The sequence below is a fragment of the Haemorhous mexicanus genome, chromosome 1, assembly GCF_027477595.1.
Source record: "Haemorhous mexicanus isolate bHaeMex1 chromosome 1, bHaeMex1.pri, whole genome shotgun sequence".
Taxonomy (NCBI): domain Eukaryota; kingdom Metazoa; phylum Chordata; class Aves; order Passeriformes; family Fringillidae; genus Haemorhous; species Haemorhous mexicanus.
Window position 1 is genome coordinate 148,793,930 of NC_082341.1, and position 20,020 is coordinate 148,813,949.

Here is a 20,020-nt window from a genome sequence, read left to right on the forward strand (position 1 = left end):
AAAAAAAGGCAGGAATAAATAGCACAGCACGGTTTGTGAAAAATAGAGTTATTTATTCAATAAGTAGGTTTTTAATTAATTTATGGAAAAAAATTAAGTAGATAAGCTTTAGATTTCCTCCAGCTAAAATTTAACAGCTTAGAATTCTGAAGAGGATAAAGCAACAAAGTAGTCCAGATTTGCTGATTTATATTATACTGTATGTCTTGTCAAAGTCAAGCTTCTGAAACAGCCCATAATAACTATGTTGACAAAGTATATTCAAAAAGCACTTAGGCAGTCTTTAACACAGGCCTCAGAATTAGGTTTGTTTTCCCCCTAAAATATCTGTAAGAAAAGAAAGGCTGAAGTGGGTGTCTAATTACCACTTATTTCCAGGGAGCAGAGCTGTTGACAGTTTTTGTGCAAGGTTGTATCAGTAATTCACACTCACCTTATCATCCAAGTCATCGTCACTCTCATCAATTTCTTCCTGCCGAAGATTCCATTCGTACTCCACATGCACGTGTGGGTTCAGCTTTCCTGCCTTGGCTTGAGAAAGCTGAAAGAAATAAAAAGTCTTGTTAAAATACTTGCTGTTCTTTTGGTGTTAACTAAGTTAGTTTTGTAATGGCAAGAAATAAACCGGAGTACTTAGAAGTTTAAAATTATTCCAGGGTGATCACACAAACATCCTTCATTTGTTTGAGGTACAGAAAAACAGGTAAAAGGCAAAAAGGAAAGATTTTCTCAAAATGGGCAGAAGTCACTATGTTTGACAAGCATTTGAAAAGATTACATGAAGAGAAGGTATATGCACAAAAGCATATACCTTCATTTGCCTTTCCAAAAAGGAAAGGCAAAACCTATTTATAAATTTTGGTACACACAGATGCCGCCGCATCAAAATCACCATCCTTGTACTCAAATCAAATGAAAAGATGTTTACTCTTTACTTAGATATTTTACCTCTCTCTCTCCCTGGATGAGCCAATATGCCTTAAGCATGAAATTCCTTGACTTTGCCAGCCCAAATAATGTATTTCACATTTTTAAAAAAAAACTACCTCAATGATCAGCAAAAAACCTAATAGAGCAGTTCATGGTTATTCTGAGGAGATAAATTCTCCTTTTCAATGCCTAGATCTTCCATCATTATTTAGTCCTTCACATCCTTTAAAATGTAGTCTACTTGACAGTGGTTGATTCAGGAGTGCCTTTAACCATATTCCAGAAATAAAATTTGGATTAAAGACAGTATTTCCAATCTCTTATGTAAGTATTCATGAGCCCACTTGAGCTGAAACTGAATTTAATTACACAGTTAAGACTCCAGTTATGCAATAGAAATGAGTTTAGTACACCTATCATAATGCAAACACCTAGTTATTTATCTTGTACTTTTTTATTGCCCACAGCAAACAGTATGCTCATTCATATTTCTTTTTCACTCTTAACTCATTGCTTCTTTTGGAAAAAAAAATGCAGAAATATTTTCCTCTTCAAAATTTTAAAAAAAAAAAAAAAAGAGAAAAAGCATAAATGCTCTATGAGAGTTAAGTGAAATAATCAGTGAGGTATTCTTGGAATTTGGATCACTATAACTAAACGATTAACTGCTAGATAAGCTCACTGATAACATCCACATGACGGCTTGTTCTGTAACACAGCCATTTGGTCCACATTAATGGCAGACTTTTTAAACTTTTTAAAAGGGCTACTATAAAGAAAAAAGCAATCCATCCCAACTGTGTGCTGCACAGGTGATCTGCTTGATCCAGCTGACAGAATACTCAAACCACTGGAAACAGCACCTACTTACACAGTAGACATGGTGTTAACTGAGAAGTCAGTCCCACCTTATCAACCACACCAAAATGCTGACTTATATCCCCAGAAACATGGAAAATTTCTTTGAAGGATATGGTCTTTTGATTATTCAATAATTAATTCATAACAAGAACTTTCAATTGTCACAGAAAGGTATTAAAATTACCAGCAGCAGAGCAAAAGTAGATATCCTCAGATCAGCAAAATTAGAAAAAAGAAGAAATTGAAATAAGTGGCAAGTGTTTCATAAATTGTCCTGGTTTTGTCTTGAATGTGAAATTGCCACAATATTTTGACTTTTTAATGCCTTGATAGTAATTAAATTCACTTGCCTTCTAAATGCATGCTGGTGGCACCTTAGAGGGCCAAGAACAAACAAGCTTGTTGGTCTGATGTAAAATCCTTACTCCGGGCTAAACGCTTCAGAGAAGTACCTGGGAAAATCCTGAACACCTTCATTTCTTGAACACCAAGAATCTTTTTGAGTGGGGTCTGTTAACATCCCTCACACATTCTTAGAATTCCAGGAGGTTTTTTCTTTGATCATGTTCAGTAGAGGGACAAAGTCCCACAGAAGCTAGGGTGTGCTACATCTTTTGATACACCAACTTCCAGACATTACACTTAAGCTTCTTCCTCCTTTCAGGAGAGTATTTTTAAGTTGTTTCAATTCTCCTTATAAAAAGACTTTCACCATCTCTGAACTATCTGTCCCTGTTAAATAATCTGAAAAAAGTCATAGCAGGAGAAGACAAACAAAGATCCCGACCTAAAAGCTCATGACAGTTTTAAAATTACAGGGGTTGTTAAATACTCCTGATATAAAAGCCTTTAAGAAGAACTTTTGAGGTGATGAAGCCCAAATCTCCTTGAATGATGTATTTATTGGCACATCTGACCCTCTGGTACTTAAGGCCTTCAAATACACTGGTGGTAACTAGTACTGGCATTAGAAGGAAGATCTTTCTCTTAAACTGTTACAAAGAAAATTACTGTTGTGTTTTAGGTAAGAAAACAGTCACCTGTGGTAGGGCCTTCAGATAACACACAGCCAGCTGGCAGCAATACCACGTGTGAAATGCAATGGTAATGATATATTAAGTAAATCACCTTTTTAGAGCAAACATGCCCCTTTGCCCCCAGGCTTTGTTCTTACCAGTTCCTCACACTGGACAGCTTTCACTCTCTTTGCTGTGTCCAGAGCCGTCTCTCCAGCTTGGTTTACTACAAAATTACCAATACAAAAAAGAGCAATTCTTTGTGATGTCTTAAGAAACAATTTATTGAATTTCACTACTGGTAGCACAGTAACTTCTAAAAGTGATCAAAAATGTCTGTTTACTCTATAGCAGCTGCAGCTCTGTAAGATTCCACTCTAAGTGTTCATGCATTTCATGTATTATCAGGTTCTACCTGAACAGCAGCAATCTCCTGCAACTGTTCCCAAATCCATCTTAACCACCCCAGCAGAGAATATAAAGGAATTTAGTCACCTCAATCTCCAGTTAATGCCTTTGCCAATAAAACTCTTACCTGAATACACAAGAGAAGCAAGCAGGCAGGGTAAAATAGCTCAAAAAAGAAAACTAATTCTAAGACTTAAAAACAAAAAAAAGGGCAAACGTTGATCCAAGCAGATTTTACATTGATTAATATATAGAGGCTTGAAGCCTAATTTGAAGATATTTGAACAAGAATAAATTTAAAACTTTCTAGCTTTGTCTTTATCAAAGCTATAAAATGGTTTACAATTTAAAATAACACCTGGCAAGAAAGAAGGTGATATCTGAGGCTGCTGGGAGGTCCTCAGGCACAGCATCTAATGGAATCCTTCCCAGATGCTCAGTATCAAGTCACAGTAAACAAAAACAACTCCCACATCTGATGTGGATAAACCCTAGGTAAAATGTACTCTCACAGTACCTCAGTAAATGCCATGGAGCTGGAACAGAGAATGCTCCACAGCACATCCAGATTGTAAAGCATTTCTGTCATCAGGAACTGAAAATGATCAAACTGAGACCCATAATATCAGTGTGAAATATTACACAGAGAATGCCAGTTAGGAATCCTAGAATTCACAAAGCACTGCTCTAGAAAGGCCTGTGACTTTGAAAGAATCCATATAAAAGAAGGATTTACTTATGGAAAGATCTATCAGAGATGGTTCAATATGAAAAGGAATGAAAACATAGTACATCTTATGTGAAGTTAACACCCAGATATACATAAATTCCAAACTTTGATTAAGTATACACCTCTTATTTCAGGGTCTGTGTGAGATCACTCAAGTTCTTATGCGAGATCACACCAAAAAACAGAGCACAACAACCTCTTTCCCACAAAAAAAAAAAAAAACAACAAAACAAAACCTCAAGAAACAAGGCACCAAAAAGGTGTGAACACTCCTCTGCCATCTACCTAGGAGAAAGTTCAATGGAAGGACCAATGAAGGACTTTAACTTGTTTAGATGCTTTCCCATTGTAACTGCCAAAAACGGTCACATTAAATTCTCTGATTTGTGATAATACTGGAATATATTCTAAAGGCCTATAAAAAGGCAAAGGAAACCAGTGACTTCTGCCACTAAACTATGAACTTCAGTTTATACAGAAGTTCTTTACCAGGCAGTGAAGGAAAGTAATGGTGATGAAGAAAAAGGGAGAAATAAAATCCAGGTTGCATCAGCTGTTAAAAAAACTTCTATACCACTAACTGACTGAATGTAAATGTTTTACAGACCTGCTGATCACATTTAACTCCTGGGCCTGACAAGCTGGATTCATGGGATGCCTTCCTAACTCAGGAAAAATGGGATCAGCTTTCTCAGCTGCCTTTCAGCTTCTCTTTGCACCTACCTGTGAGATAGGTGTAACACTTGCTGTACCTGAATCAGTTCATTTGTCATAAGGGCATACCAAAAGTTTAATTGAAAATAGAATATCTGTTTGCTCAGTTAGCATAATCCCTTGTTCTCTGGATGGTCTCCCCTCCCTAATCAGTGGCAGTGTTGGCTGGGGTGTGCTGGATGAAACCACAGCACCAGCAGCCATTGATATCAAGAGAAGAACAAAGTGCTGTGCACATAAAGCCCATGTACCTAAGAGTGGAATCAGACATTTGAAGCACTATAGCATACAAGTTCTAGCATAAACAATGAACTTAAATTCCAGGCAGTTTAAAGTGAGTCAGAAACAGAACTCTGAACTCTACTTAGGGTTTGCCATTAGTATTTCATACTAGAATTTTTTGTCACTATTATCTTCTAAGAATTCAATTTCTTAACTGAATGTTTCCTTTAAGCTTGCTGTTGACAAGGTCTTCTTCTACCACAGATTTATTTTAGAAGTTTACTTACCATAGAGAAATAAACAAAAGTGGCTAAAATAATGGGAAGAAATTTTAGGAAATCTTTATTTCCTGGTTTTAGATAATGAACTTACCTACATCAATAGTTGGCTTCCCCCTCAAAAGCAATTTCAAACACTCAGGCTTATTATATATACTGCAGTAGTGTAGAACTGTATTACCCAATGCTGTTTGTTTGTCCAGGTTTCCACTAAAACAAACAAACAAACAATCAAGAAGAGTATCATAGCAGTGCTATTCATTTCAGATCTAGCATCCACATAAATAAAAACTTGACTGGACAAATATGAAGTAGGACAAAAAAAAAATTTAAATCAAACATTTCTTTCAAAGACTATTAAGAATTCTTCCAAGGACACTGGAAATACCTGAGCTGTGATTGAAAAGGACTGAAAATCTACAGACGTTCATTCAAAAAACTAAAGATGTGAAAGTCAGAGACTCAGACCTCTCTAAGGTCATGCCAGTTGCCACTTTACTGTAATTCTTTTTTCAAATATGCTAAATTAGCCCAATAGAAATATCTGAATAATTCTGATACAGTTAAAATAGGTTAATAAATCCCATGCAGTCAAGGAACTATCAAGAGGGCAGCTGTGAGAATGAGCAAGAGAGTTGTAAGAATGAATGTAAGGACAAGACATTGAGTTAGGGAAAAACCAGGTGTGCAAAGGGGCTCACAGGGCTTTTTAAAAACTGTACTTCCTTCAGTTTTCAACTTCCAAACCCAGGTTTTTCAGAAACCGTTACTGACATTTTGGGAACAATAAAATATTTTCATAAACCAGAAAAGCAAAGCTCAGGAGATGACAGCTTTTCCCAGTGTTACCCATATTGGACAGCAAGACCCCACAGGGTTGTAAAGATGCTCCTAAATTTGAGACTGCCACATAAAAAACACACAGCAGACAGAAACACACATAAGGTTATAGCTGTCTGAAGAAACCAGGAAGCTTCATAACAACAACAAAATCTCTAAATAATAATCCAAAATAAAAAATCTTTTAATGAAGGTGAAAATAGCAATTTGGTTTTCCAAAACATTTTTCAAATTATAATCTAAAATAGCTTGAAAATATTGGAATGTTATTTTTCATTTGTTACTTTAATAACTCTCTCCTATAATCAGCATTCACACTTTTCATTAAGGTTTTTTACTTCTATGAACACATCCCTTGACAATAAAGAACAACTCAGCCAATAAAGTAGATGTTGAAAATTACTAATTAAGTTTATGCTCCCAATAGCTTTAATACAGTTTATGAACCATTGGAACACCTTTTTCAAAGTCAATCTAGCATCTGTTCATAATTTTCTGAGACAGATCCTTGTTTTCTACTTTTACAGTTCCTTTGCATGTGTCCTGTATTTGGAACATTTACCTGCCATCCCTCCTGTACCTGAACTATTTGTTTGCATGGCTTCATGCTGTCATGTGCTCTAAATCAATGTTCTCTCATGCACAGACTTTTTCCTTTCATCCTATTTTTACGTAACTGCTTTCAATGCTTTTAATTTACACATCCTTCACTCTCCCTACTGATCAAGAGCACAAAAGCCAACTCAAAGGTACTAAACTATTTTCTTTTGAAACATATCTAAGGAGAAAGATTATAGTGATGAGCAAACACGATCCAAGGCACTGCCAGGGTGACTCTGAACACCCACAGCTGTCATGTACAATTGAATGAAAACTCAGCAATCCATACCAGTTTTGTACAAGGAAGTCAACCAGATGGAGAGAGGTTTGGTCAGCAGTCCGGACTGCTAAATGAAGTGCTGTTTCACCTGGCTCCTAAACACATGTAAAGAGAAGTTAGATTTCTGTCTTGTTTCTGCAAAACTTCTATATCAGAGCTATGAGATACATCTCATTCACTCTTTACAAGTCTTTTAAAAATATTAGGAAGTTATGATGAAAACTATTATTGTCTTTTTTATCTCTAAAAGACACCACATGCTTCAAAGGAAAATGGCATCACACTTCCTGACATCTCAGCTTTCCTAAACCAAATTTTCACTTTTCCCAGCTAGATGGAACTACCCTGAGGAACCTTTAACCATTTTAGCTACCAGTAACTGAAAGGGATCTTGCCAAGGAATACTGAGTAAGTTTGCAGATCTTGTTGCTTTACAGTCTGGTGAGCACCAAGCAAATTCACAACATTATTTCCTACAAAAACAGCATCACAAAAATCACAGTCCCACATACATTAAAACTCTTACAGATTGGCAGGACAGTTGAAGTTGGAAAGGACCTGTGAAGGTCATGTAGATCAATCTCTCTGCCCAAGCAGGGCCACCGAGGACCAGTTGCCCACGACCATGTCCAGATGGCTCTGGAATATCTCCAAGGACAGAGATTCCATATCCCTGGGCAGCCTGTGCCAGTGTTTGGTCATTCTCACAATACAAAAAGGTTTCCTGATGTTCAGAGGGCACCTCCTGTGCTCCAGTCTGTGCCAGTGCCTCTGGTCCCATCACTGGGCACCACTGGGCTCCATCTTCTTTCCACCCTCCCTGCAGGTATTTCCACACAATGATGAGATGCCCTTGAGCCTCCTCACAGCTGAACAGTCCCAGATCTATGAGCCTTCCAGTGCTCCAGACTCCCAGACACATTTGTGGCCCTTCCCTGCACTCTCTCCAGCATGTCCAAGTCACTCTTGTTGTGGGGAGCCCAGATGAAAACCCAGCACTGCAGCTGTGGCCCCACCAGTGTGGAGTGGAGAGAAGGATCACTGCCCTTCACATGCTGGCAATGTGTCCCCACTGCCTGGAATGCCACTGTCACCTCTGCCACAAGGGCACCCTGCTGGCCCCATGTTCACCTCGGTGTCCATTAGGACCCCCAGGTCTCTTTAGGCAGAGCTGGGGGGTTCCCAGAACAAGTTGGTGCATGGGGCACTTCCCCCATACACAGGGTTTCTCCTTGTCTAACTTGAATTGAATCTTTATTTTCTATATATATCATATGCATTATTGCATTGAAAAAGAAACAGAAATGCTGTTTATTTCCATTTAAAAGTTGCATGAGAAGTTAATGAAATCTAAATTTAGATTAACTCCTATTGATCATAAAGGACAATTAGAAAAGCATATTACAGTATATATACTTGGAATTAAAGTCCTAATTAAAAAATATTATTTTATTAAACATCAGAAAATTCACAGAGGGGAATGCTGCTATAAATGTCCTAACTGCAAACTACATTTCAATTGGTGCTCATACCTTTCTAGATATCACAGCCTGTAACAGCTGGGAAGATGAGGAGCTAATTCTGTGGATGACAAATACAGAAAACTGACCTTGCAGCCAGAGAATCTGTAATGTGTTTCCATGATAAACACTCTCTGATAGCTCAGGTGCTGAACTTATCCCTTTCACTGAACAAAGACAGGCACTGTGTCCTTTGCCAACTTAGATATTTTCATACAACTTGTTGAAAACATTCTCTGACATGTCTCCAGGCTGGGAGAAAACATTGCTGAGCAAGTGGTTATGTGGCATCAATTAGCTACTATCAATAAAAAGAAGTTATTTTGCTCATGATCAACATTTGTCCATGGCTAATTAAGGTCAACCTGGACTGATTTTTCCAAAAGCTGTTACTGATTTCAGAAGGAAGATCAAGTACTCATAACTTGATATACACACAACACAAAAGAATCTTCCAGGTTGAAAGAAGCTGTACTTCTGTAAATGTCTCATCAGAAGCTGTGAGTTCATCAGATTTATTCTTTCCTTGTCTACAGTGAACAGAGACTTGAAGACACTCAGTAATGTGATCCTTCAGCCACTATTTTAAAAGCAGGCATGATACTGTATGTGGTACCAGGTGACCCTGGGCTATCAAGTCTATTCTTTGGGACTTTTCTAAAAGAGACTCACTGCAGAACAGGTGCTTTTCAACACACTATAGTGGCACCAAAACAGTGTGTAATATCACTGTTGCATTTCACACTCCTTTAGACCAACTGATGATGAAAAATAAAGTGTTCTTTTCCCTCCCCACAAGGACGCAACATTTGGGAAAGGAAGAAAAACCCCATCATTTTTATCTGTCATTTCTTTTGTTTTATCATCTAAAGCAATAGCCCCAGATCCTGGGCATTTTACAAATACACATGATTTAAAATAGCAATTGTTTACCTGATAAGCTTACCTGTCCAGGCTCCAGCAGTGGCTCCATTAGCTCTACCCCCTCTGCATAGACTTGAATTAGTGCAAGCAAATCCCTGGATTTGACAGCCTCAAGTAATTCACTCAGTTTAGCTGCTGCAGATGCACAAGTCTTCCTAGAGAACTTATGATCTACATATTTAGCAGTGATAAATTCTTTACGTGCAGTCCTGTGGGGTGTGAAAATAGAGCTTCCTTTAGAAATTTTTAGAAAAATGGGTCAATGATTATAATTTAAAATCACCTTGTCTAACTTGGAAGCTAAGAGAAGAAGAAAACTACCTGATAAAAAGTGTGTTATTTATTGTTATACTGCATGTCTTGCTTGCAAATAAGCCCCAAATATGGAACATTGTCAATTTTATCCCATCTTCTTGTTATATACAAAAATTACTCTGACTGTAGAGACTAAGACCAAAGAAAAAGCAGTGCTAGTGTCATTTAGTCCTCTCTGTTTATCATCTGAGGGTTTACTACAAAACTCAAAGCCATTCAAGAATAAAATAATGCACCTTGAAACCCAAACAAAGAGTTTTCTACACAGGGAAGGTGAGGTAGTAAAATGTGACTATATGAATTGAGACTGAATTTCTAAGAAGCTCCACAGTGGGAATAAAAACATCCAGTTCAGCCATCCATGCCTTCCCCTGGCTTGGCTACTGTTTACTTTACACCACAGATATATTCCACAGAGAGTCAGTACTTACATATCACTTGATGGACTGGGTTTAGGTGAAGGACTAGGTAAGTTCCCTTCCATAATATCATTAAAACTAGTATTTCCTACATTCTTGGCCAGCTGAGATAAGAAAAAGAATAAATAAAGTGAGAACTTTTGGGGTCTAACAGCAACCTAACAACAGGACTATTAATGTGCATTATCCACACTATTTATAAAAGATGGAAAACACAGGACTGAAAAATTTAAGCCCAATGATTACATGCAGATACAGAGCAATTAAAAAGAAAGAAAAGGCTTTTATTATGCCAGAACTTGTACAATAGACTTCACAGTCACAAAATTATTTGCATTTCAAGACAATCTGCCTCCAACATGAAACCAGAAAGAGGAACCAGCAACATGAACAGTGAAATGGTGCTGGTACACTGATCAGGAAGCTGCTTTTGGTACTGGTACACTGATCAGGAAGCTGCTTTGGGCAAGCAGCTCAGTGCTGCTGAAGATCATGCTTAGTAACATTTGATTTAGATTACTAACAACTTGGCAAAAAAACCTCTATATTTTACGAAGAGAGAAAGTGATAAAGTTGAACCTATATCCAAACCCAGATCTGCCTTACATCTTCTCTCAATTTTCCTTTACAAAATTTCTGTAACAAGTTTCTTCTTTCAGGCCAAACACAGCTAGTGAGATAAAACTACTGCAACTGTTTCTTTTTGACTTGTTTATATTTCTCCATTGTTTTTTTTTTCCCCTTTGTTTTTTTTTTTCGGCTACTTTCATATCATATTCATTTCATAACTTCAATACTACATGATTTCATTCATCAAATTAAGATTCCTCCAATACTTTTCTTTCAGAATTAGCAACAGTAATTGTCCCTTGCCAAGTCAAATTAGCTTCATGTTTTAAATCACATGAGCTTTTAGACTGCTGTGATTTTGGGTCAAGATCAGCTATTGAGAGCAAAATTCTGATGGCACTAATTACAATGGGTGTCAATACTCATTCTGCAACACCTCAGGACATGAAACGAGAAGTGACAAGAGCACCAATAATATACAATAATATATAACCATGCACCTGTAAAGTATCTACAGAATATGAAGAAAAAACTCTGCAAAAAAACACTCCTTGAAAAAGATTAACAGTAACTTGTACATTTTGGTGCTTCCTCCACATATGTCAATATTTGACTAAAAAACCCAATATATATTAAAGAACTTACCAAGAGTTCAGACGTTCCTAATTTGTCTAATTCCAAAGACTGGATTCGAGAAATATGGACACCCATTTCTCTGTGTATTCCAGAACACTCAATGCAGGTTAAAATGCCCAAATTAGTTGAAAGCCATGTTGGATCTACACAATTGGAAAACAAAGTATTTAATATAAGTCCAAGAAAAGGTTTGCAATGGTGGTAAAAGATGTATTCTGAAATGATTCCTTATTAAATGTTTCAAAGAATGAAAATAAACTAAGAACATTCCATACTTTTCTCCATACTCTAGTTCAAATTTAACCACAAATTGCTACCAATGGAATGCAGTTTTTCAGATTTAGGAACACACCCAAAGGCACTGAATTTAGACTTATTCATTCATACTGACTGAACTAATTTCAATACATTTCATATTTGTTTTCTGTACAAATTACTTCCTGTTTTTAAAAGTAACAGATCTCCCAAATTTGACAACCTCTGAAGTTTTAAAATTTACTCCTTAAACTTTAAATAGTCCTTCATAAAAGAGTAACCATAATGCTTTCCAGTATGTAAAACAGCAGCATGTTGTAGGAAATTTGAGGAATGCTGGCTAGTCCAGGAGAAAAAAAAACTAAAAATGCTGTCATGGAGGAGATCTGCATATAATATTAGAAGAGATTTTATACTACGAATGCTACATAAGAAGCATGACCAGTTTTTAAGGAAAAGAAAAAGCTTCAGACATACTTTGTGCACAAATTAATCACTTCCTTGACTTTAAATAGTAACTGCTGAAGCATTAAGCCAAGAGTTTTAAAGCAGCAAGCTGGAGTACAGAAGTGAAGCTTAAAACTACTACAAATTAAAAGATGAATGAGAACTGTAATCTCAAGTTTCTATAGCTTTACATAATGAAATAATTGAATGAACCAGTTCCAGGATTTGACATAATTATATCCCAGTATGTAATTTCATCCAGCTATTTCAAATTTGGATCAGTTCTGCATCAGCAAGCATCTGCAAGATACACACAATCTACTCAGTTCCAAATGAGCATCACCTTCTTGAAGTGTCCCTTTGATGAGAAAGCTGCAACAGCTGCCAGCTCCCACAGCTCCCACACCAGCTCAGTCCTGCTGTGACCAGCTGCCCCTTCTCAAGCTCAGAGTGCCACATAACTGACCTGTAACTCTGTACTTCTGAAGATATTATCTGATAGGATTTCAACTCTGGGTCTCATTCTTTGCACAAGACTACTTATTCCACCTCTGAAAACGATGCTGCAATTCCTGTAGTCTCATGCCAAGATAAAGCCTCAGAGCAAGATCCTGGCCAGGTCAATTTTTCCACAATCATTGTCTAAATATTACTCACTTCTACTTAGTAGCATGCACAGGATCAGTGATGCCAAGCAACTTCCATTCAAGTGCAACAAGCATCTAGACACAGTGCAACAAGAACAGTTCAAACTCCAGAGGGGCTTGAACTGCTGGAAGTAAGCACAGACAACACACAAAAATATTTTAGTGAATTAAATGGAACTAACGTAGGAAAGTCATATTTGTTCTTTTAAAAACAGGTTGAAGACTGAGAAACATCACTTAGAAAATTAGTTTGCACTCTACAAACACTTCTTTGAAGAAATTACTTTGCTCCCAACAAGAAGCTGATGACATGAACAAATGGAGATACCTGGTGAGCCACAATCACAACAGACTTCATTGCCGGGTAATCTCTGTATGTCATCAATAATGGCTTTTGTCAGATCCTCTAAACTGTTTTCACCTGTGCTCTGCTCTCCACGGAATGCCATATTTAATGCTTCTTCTTTGCTGTTAGTCAATACTGATATCCATCTAGCACAAGATAAAGACCTTAATGAAGATCTGCATTTGCAAATACATGTTAATCTATAAACTGTAGAAATCTTGCCAGGAAAAAAAAAATTAGTGGGACTACAGGGAAGGACTGTATTGTGGTAGAGAATGAGGAGGGGGAGAAGCGAGAGACAAAAAGGAAAGATTTGAGAAAAGATAAGTAAGAATGAGAAGAGAGAAATAGTCTTAATTCTAACATCCCTTTGGTGAACAATTTTAAAGCAAAGTTCTCAGGTTTCTCAAATAAGCAGAAGTTGTGGAAGAGAAAAGGGGCAATCAAGCTTCTGTAAATTTAACTGCTTTAAAATGTGCCCAAAATCTTCCTAGAGTTGCCTTCCTGGAGAAAATGATAACTCTTGCTTTCTCCAGTGTGCATCTTTCTCTTCACAGAGCAAACCCTGCTGCATGTATTGATGTCTAGTTGCCTTTTAAATACAAGTCTCTGAGCACTAATCAGAGTCAGACTATAAAGCCCAAATTAATGACAACTGCCATGGCAACCAAGGGGCAAAGGAGGACAGGAGAGTAACGGTACCAAGAGCCAAAATAAAACTTTAGGAGCAACAGCTGAGTGCAACAAATCAAGACTCGTTAATGGTATCTCAGGCAATACTTCCTCCCCTCTCAATCACTCTGCAAGTTGTTTACACATAAAGTTTTTATTAAAAACAAACAAAACCCCCTCTCAGCAGCTGCTGTGCTCTATGTGGAAGTAAGGAGGGGAAAGCACTAAGGACCAAGCACATTGCAGATGCAGTGTTGCCAATTTAGAAAAAAGAGCAAGTTAAAAAGAAATCCTCAGAAGCAAAGTGATTTTAGATGATTTTAGATCTACTGCAAATATTTTATTTTTTTAATGCAGAAATGTTGTAAATTGGCAGTGTCCTCAATGCATTTCATGTTTACAATGTTCTGCAATTATCGCTCTTCCGAAATATGCAGAAATGGTTATGGTCATCTAAACAAACAGAGAACTTCAGATTGAAATTTGTAATTTCTCACTGAAATAACAATGAAAAGATTAGCTTTAAAGGATTTCAGAGGGAAATTTATGTGTGTAATCTTGGAACACAGATTGAGAACCTGAACTAATATATGGGCATTCCATATTATATATTTCATGCACACTTTAAAAAAAAAAATTTATGTGCATAAAATAATCTAGGAAGTAGTGCTTAAAATGCTTTAAAATTTTTGAAAAATCAGCCTTAAGAATAAAAGAGAAATTGAAAGTCTTGAGCACAAATTTGCTCCAAAGTTTACATGCTGACAACAATGAAGGTACATTAATCTTTCTCATTATATAAGAAGAACCCACACTAGAGGGCATTCTTCTGCAATTTTAATGATAAAATTCAATGTTATTAATAAAATAAGAGGCAATGGTGTCTTGTTTCTAATATTATAACAATGTTTGGTTAAATACAGAGAGTAAAATAATAATTAAACTCAGACAAACAACACTTATTCTGACATTTGTTTAGAATTTTTTTAGAGTTACAATTTGATTAGTTTGTTACAAAGGCAGAATTTTAATAAAACTCAACTGAGCAGTAACAATTAAGAATTATTAGATGCAATTAAAACAAACACAACACAACTGAGCCAGCTGTTAGTTGATATAGATTTCCTTATTATGAGTACCTAAACTGTCAGAGCAATCTTTATTTTGGTTGTGTTTGCTCAGGGAGAAGGAAGCCTCTGTCCAGAACTGTCACTGGGGCACCCATGAGTGAGAGCAAGAGGCAGCACAGTGGCAGCTCTTCCCCCACAAGCACAAGGACAAGGACAGACATCTCTGAATGACTGGTGCTGATTATCAAGAAGTGCCCAGTTGGTCCCCAGGCCTTCCTGGCAGGCTGCACACTCAAAAATAAACAATGACTTTAGAGTGATACAGAAAATTTCAGTGCTTCTAATAGGAAATAAAACCAGCCTGGAATTTCAAAACAGCCCAACAGGCTGCCTGCTAAACTAAATTTATCTGCCTCTCAAAAGAAGGATACTGCTTATTTATTTTTCCCCTACCTTGCTCATGTGTTAAGGCAAAAAAACCCAAGCACACCACTTCAGCTACTAAACCAACTAATACAGTAAAAATTAATTTAAAGCAGAGTAACAAAAAATTATGACTCATAAGAAATAACAGTATTTTCTTCTTGACTAAGAAAATTACTGGAATAATTAAGTTCCAGGATGAATGCAGTAATCATGATTAGCAAGTCAGCTTTTTACTGTAAGAGCCAACATAAAGCTGTGGAAGCCCAGAAAGAAATAGCTGCACACCAAAGAATTCTCCAGTCCTTTTATTTCACCCATGACTCCCAAGGTTGAGCTGTCAATGCCACTGCCACCCAACACTACCAAACAAGTGAAACACCCTACAAACATCCCCTGTACCTTTACAATACACATGGAACAACACAGTCTTTCACTAGAATGTGGATATTTCATGAAAAAAAAAGAGGCAGCCTTTGCTATCCTCTTCAGCAGTAACTTTATTCCTTGCACTTTTGGGTGTTGAACATTAGACTACATGCACAACCCACAACTGGTGGCATAGGAGGAAAAACTAGTGGTACATGGTTCTCATGAAATAATTCTGATGCAGAAGGAAGAAAGACTGTTTAAAAGGAAATAATCTAATTGGAAGCATGCATTAAATGAAGCAAGCTGGATTCTGAAGTACAAATCTCAAGAGATGTGCTCTGCCATTTGTTTCTAGGCCTCAGAAGAAAAAATGTACTGCCTGTAGATATTTTCTATGTGTCATATGAAGACCTATCTACTTATTATGTTTACTTTCAAGGAAAAGGTAGAATCAAGAGGAAAAGAAGTAACTGCAGAACAGGGTTGAGGGAAGATTTGAGAATAATTTAAAAATATTTCATTTGAATCCTAATAATCAGATGGACAATATAATCCCAAGCACTTCACACAAACTAGGTACTAGCAGGATAAATAATCTAAATGGGGTTTTGGTTAGTTGGGTTTGGTTTAGTTTCAGTTTTAAAGGACCTTTGTAGTGTGACACAAAATAGTTTACAGATTCATAACAGTAGAAAAAAAGACACAGTAGGCACTACTTATGCATTAGCTGAGAAAATTATTTCCACTTCTATGTGTGATTTTATACATCTCTATTGGCAAAATAAACTTGAAAAAAGGTAAATATTCTTACGCTACGTATTCCTGCTCGTCTTCTGCTTGAAAGTGGTAAGTTCTGTTATCTGAAGGAAAGAAATACATCTTGTCATGTGGCAGATGATAAAAGTCAATGTGTCTACATACTTGGTACTAAAACTTATTTGGCAGCTAAAGCCTTCAAGAGCAATTTCTCTTAAAATGCATCATTAATCCTTGATTCATGGCTGTGGATAACAATTAAAAAAAAAAGGAAGATGAAGCTGTAAATTTTGATTCACACCAATTTTATGTATTTTGAAAGTCTTAAGTTTTGAAATAATTAAGAAAAATAAACACATGGATCAAATTTTACCCTTTCAGAAGTCAAAACTGAAATATAATTAGGATAAGAGGGCAAAATTAATTTGTTCCTTTTATATAGTTTTTCTCTCCAGTTGAGTCAAGAAAATTGTTTTACTAACCAACAGATGAAGACATGAAGTGGCTATTATCTCCCACAATCAAAGGTTTCCTAGACTGTCCTTTTCAATATAGAATGTTGGAACTGTTTCTTGGTTAATACTCTGTATGTGACGTCAGAAAAGACTAAGTTGACTCATCAAAAGCGTTTTTAAAAGCAGACTGGATACAAACACCTGCTGTACAAGACCAAAATGGGAAGAAGGGGAACCACAGGAACTTTAATGCTGAGAAGAAAAGGCACTACCAGTTTTCAAACAAAGAGAAATATATTTTAATGTAGGATAAGAGAGAAAGAAATTTGGTCTCCTTGTTTTCGTCATTCCCTCAAACAGCACTCAAAAAGCAGAACAGTGACTGAAAAGCAGGATAAAGCCAAAGGTCTTTCCCCTTTCCTGGTGGATACAGATAACACATGTTCCACAAAGCTGTTAAACATCTCTCTGAACTTAAGGAGCAGCACATATATTGCATTTCCTGGCTCGTCACAAATACCAGTATTTATGCCACATCTTCACAGAGAAAGGTTCTACATCCATTTGCTCAACATCAGAAATAGAGGCTCAGAACAGTCATGAAATACTGTGTGTGCCTGGACACAGATCTGAACTTTGAGCTGTAGCCTTGTGCTCTACTCAGAGCATCTGGCAATGCCATTTTCAGAAACCCCAATAACACAAGATGGTACTAAAGCTGCTACATACGTGATATCAGATCAAAAGACTTCTTATCTTCAGCATTTGGCTTCACCTGGCAGGTCAATAAATTCAGTTTAGCTGGTTGCCTGTTGGACTAAAAAGAAAATTTATTTTATTTTTAAAATGTATTGATTTAGGATTATTTTCCCTTTCTGGGAGTGGGCATGTATGATATTACTTAAAGCTTGGACATGTACACATATCCACCCTCAAAAAGCAGGAGACCAGCATCACTTGGTCTGATTTGGTCTCTCAAAGTGGACACATTGCTAAATCTAAACAAAATTAAAATCTTCATGGTCTCACTTTATCTGAAAGGGATGAAAAGAAAAACCTTAAATTTAAAATATGCTAATATCAATAGTTTTTAATTGAATTTCTTCAACAAGGGCAAAACTACAATGCAGTTTTTCATTACAACATGCCCATGTTCCAAGTTTCCTCCCATTTTAAATAAATCAAAGATATAATCCTAAAACTTTAAAATGGAAGTGAAAAGCTGAAGATCTGGAGTTTCAGAACTCAGGATAAATACTAATACCAATATTTTGTGGTGAAATTAAGTCTCTTAAGACATTTTAATTAAATGTATCTTGGAGGAATTTGGGGTTTATACAGGCAGTAAGCTTTAGAAATTGAGGGCTGTCAGGGGAATTTGGGGCAAAGGTGGAAAAGAGGTAAAGAAATGGGACAGTCCCCCTTAACAAGAGCAACTGCTGTGCTTGTTTCCACCAAGTTTGTGTTACACTTTAGCACTGTTTTACAGTGTGACACAGTTTTGGCACTGCCTCCCCCATTATCACCTTGGTGCTACCTCATGACTGAGCATTCCTAGGAAAAGTCTTCAGATATATGCCTGATTCCAAGAACTCACTGTGAACAAAAATTCCCAGCATTCCAAACTTTCAATTGAAAGCACTCAAAATACTAAACACATTCACTCATCTGTCAGACTCTAACCTAATATCAAATACTTCCCATGTTCCCAAATTATGTGGCTCACATCTATATGACAATCCTTAAAGCAAACTCATCCAAAATATTGAGAAGTCTGTTCAATACATTTGCCATTTTCTCATTAAACTACTGATAAATTCATTTCATAAGCTACATTTTCACAAAACCTCAACAGTCAGAAGCTGAAGTAACATCCTTTTTGCAATAGCATATTAGCAACAACAGATTCACCAGGAAAGGATAATGCTATTTATTGTTTTGATATAAAGGTATAAAAAAAACTTACCGTTGCATGTGAGATGGTAAGAATTCCATTTTTAACAGTGCACTTCCTTCTTTGCCATACTTTCCTTAACCTATATAAGAATATCATATCAATTTTAGTAAGTGGATGTGACTTCAAAACTCGTAAATATCATTATCATTTTGGGACAATTAGCTTTAAAAAACAAACAGATGCAGTCAAAATTTTACTAAACGCTTCATCAAGAGCAACTTGGAGCTTTGTGAAAAATGTTAATCATCTTTTAGAGAATTATAGAGACAATAGCTTTCTTTTAACTATGACTAATTCTTTATGCTTGCTTGTCATGCTTTTTATACTTGCTACATTAAATTCAGTTTTGTGTTCAGGTTTGAACTTTGGAACTCACAAGAACTTGTGGCAGGTGCATTAGGAGAATATGCCTGAAGCACCCACAGTAGAAAGCTGTTAAAATTAGAGCCTGAACATAGCAGTAGATTTCACTATTATGTGCTACCAGAACATACCCATCACTCTTCTTTAAAAGATAACCTTTCTTCTCACTGCCATATTCCTTATTCCCCTGAAGCTGATGCATACTGTACCCTCCTTGCCTGCTCTGTGAATCCTGCAAAAGGGAAACACAACATTAACATTCTCCTGATGTGCACAGTAAACTTTACTAACCTTTAGGCCTATATTATTTTTTCTTCTCTACAACATCACAAATTCATAAAGATTAAAAAAGGAAAACTCCTACTGCAAGTTTTACATTCATAGGAGAGCTTGCTTTTACACCATGTGATCTTGAACAGGATGCGTGCTCAAGATTTAATTAATACATTAGGCCTTTGATGCAAACATGCATCTCAAAACACAGACACTTAGAGTACAGATATTTAATATTCCACAATCTCATAAGCAAAAGGCTAAGATAAAATTCCAAAATGAAAACAACAGAATATAGCATGCATCTATATATAGAATCACATACACAAAGAAAAAATATAATAATTTTTTTTCAAATAAAAAATATGTATAATTCATGAGTTTTAGTGAATGAAGTCAGCTGAAAAGTCAGCTGAAATAACTTTTGGCCTGATCTAGTGAACCAATTAAGTGAAATGGATTAACTTGTTACAAGCACATCAGAAAAAAAATCCCCCAAATTCATTAAAACATTGACTTACTCTCCTAGACTTCGATCACGAAAGGCAAAAGCAATACAGGAAAGAGAAAGCAAATAATTTGAAACAAGAATTATTATTCATTTAAAAAAACACGTCCCTCGAACATAAATTTTATAGCCCCCATCGTTAAAATATTATTTCCCCTTTCTAAAGACACTAATAGAGAGAAGGCAAGAACTATTTTTTAGGCACACTGGTGT

General features: G+C 36.4%; 1 protein-coding gene across 2 annotated transcripts in view; it reads right to left on the reverse strand.

Annotated features, from left to right (window-relative positions):
* Positions 1-20,020, reverse strand: part of ASAP1 (ArfGAP with SH3 domain, ankyrin repeat and PH domain 1) — a 141,316-nt gene that overhangs the window by 27,027 nt on the left and 94,269 nt on the right. For both annotated transcript variants that reach the window (XM_059867184.1, XM_059867190.1), the window contains 12 exons: positions 19,158-19,258; positions 18,673-18,742; positions 17,436-17,523; positions 16,307-16,355; positions 12,941-13,104; positions 11,273-11,406; positions 10,070-10,161; positions 9,346-9,532; positions 6,889-6,974; positions 5,254-5,369; positions 2,966-3,033; positions 434-541 (listed from right to left, as the gene is read on the reverse strand). In XM_059867184.1, the coding sequence (XP_059723167.1) occupies positions 434-541; positions 2,966-3,033; positions 5,254-5,369; positions 6,889-6,974; positions 9,346-9,532; positions 10,070-10,161; positions 11,273-11,406; positions 12,941-13,104; positions 16,307-16,355; positions 17,436-17,523; positions 18,673-18,742; positions 19,158-19,258 (1,263 nt within the window). The remainder of the gene's footprint in view (positions 1-433; positions 542-2,965; positions 3,034-5,253; positions 5,370-6,888; positions 6,975-9,345; positions 9,533-10,069; positions 10,162-11,272; positions 11,407-12,940; positions 13,105-16,306; positions 16,356-17,435; positions 17,524-18,672; positions 18,743-19,157; positions 19,259-20,020) is intronic.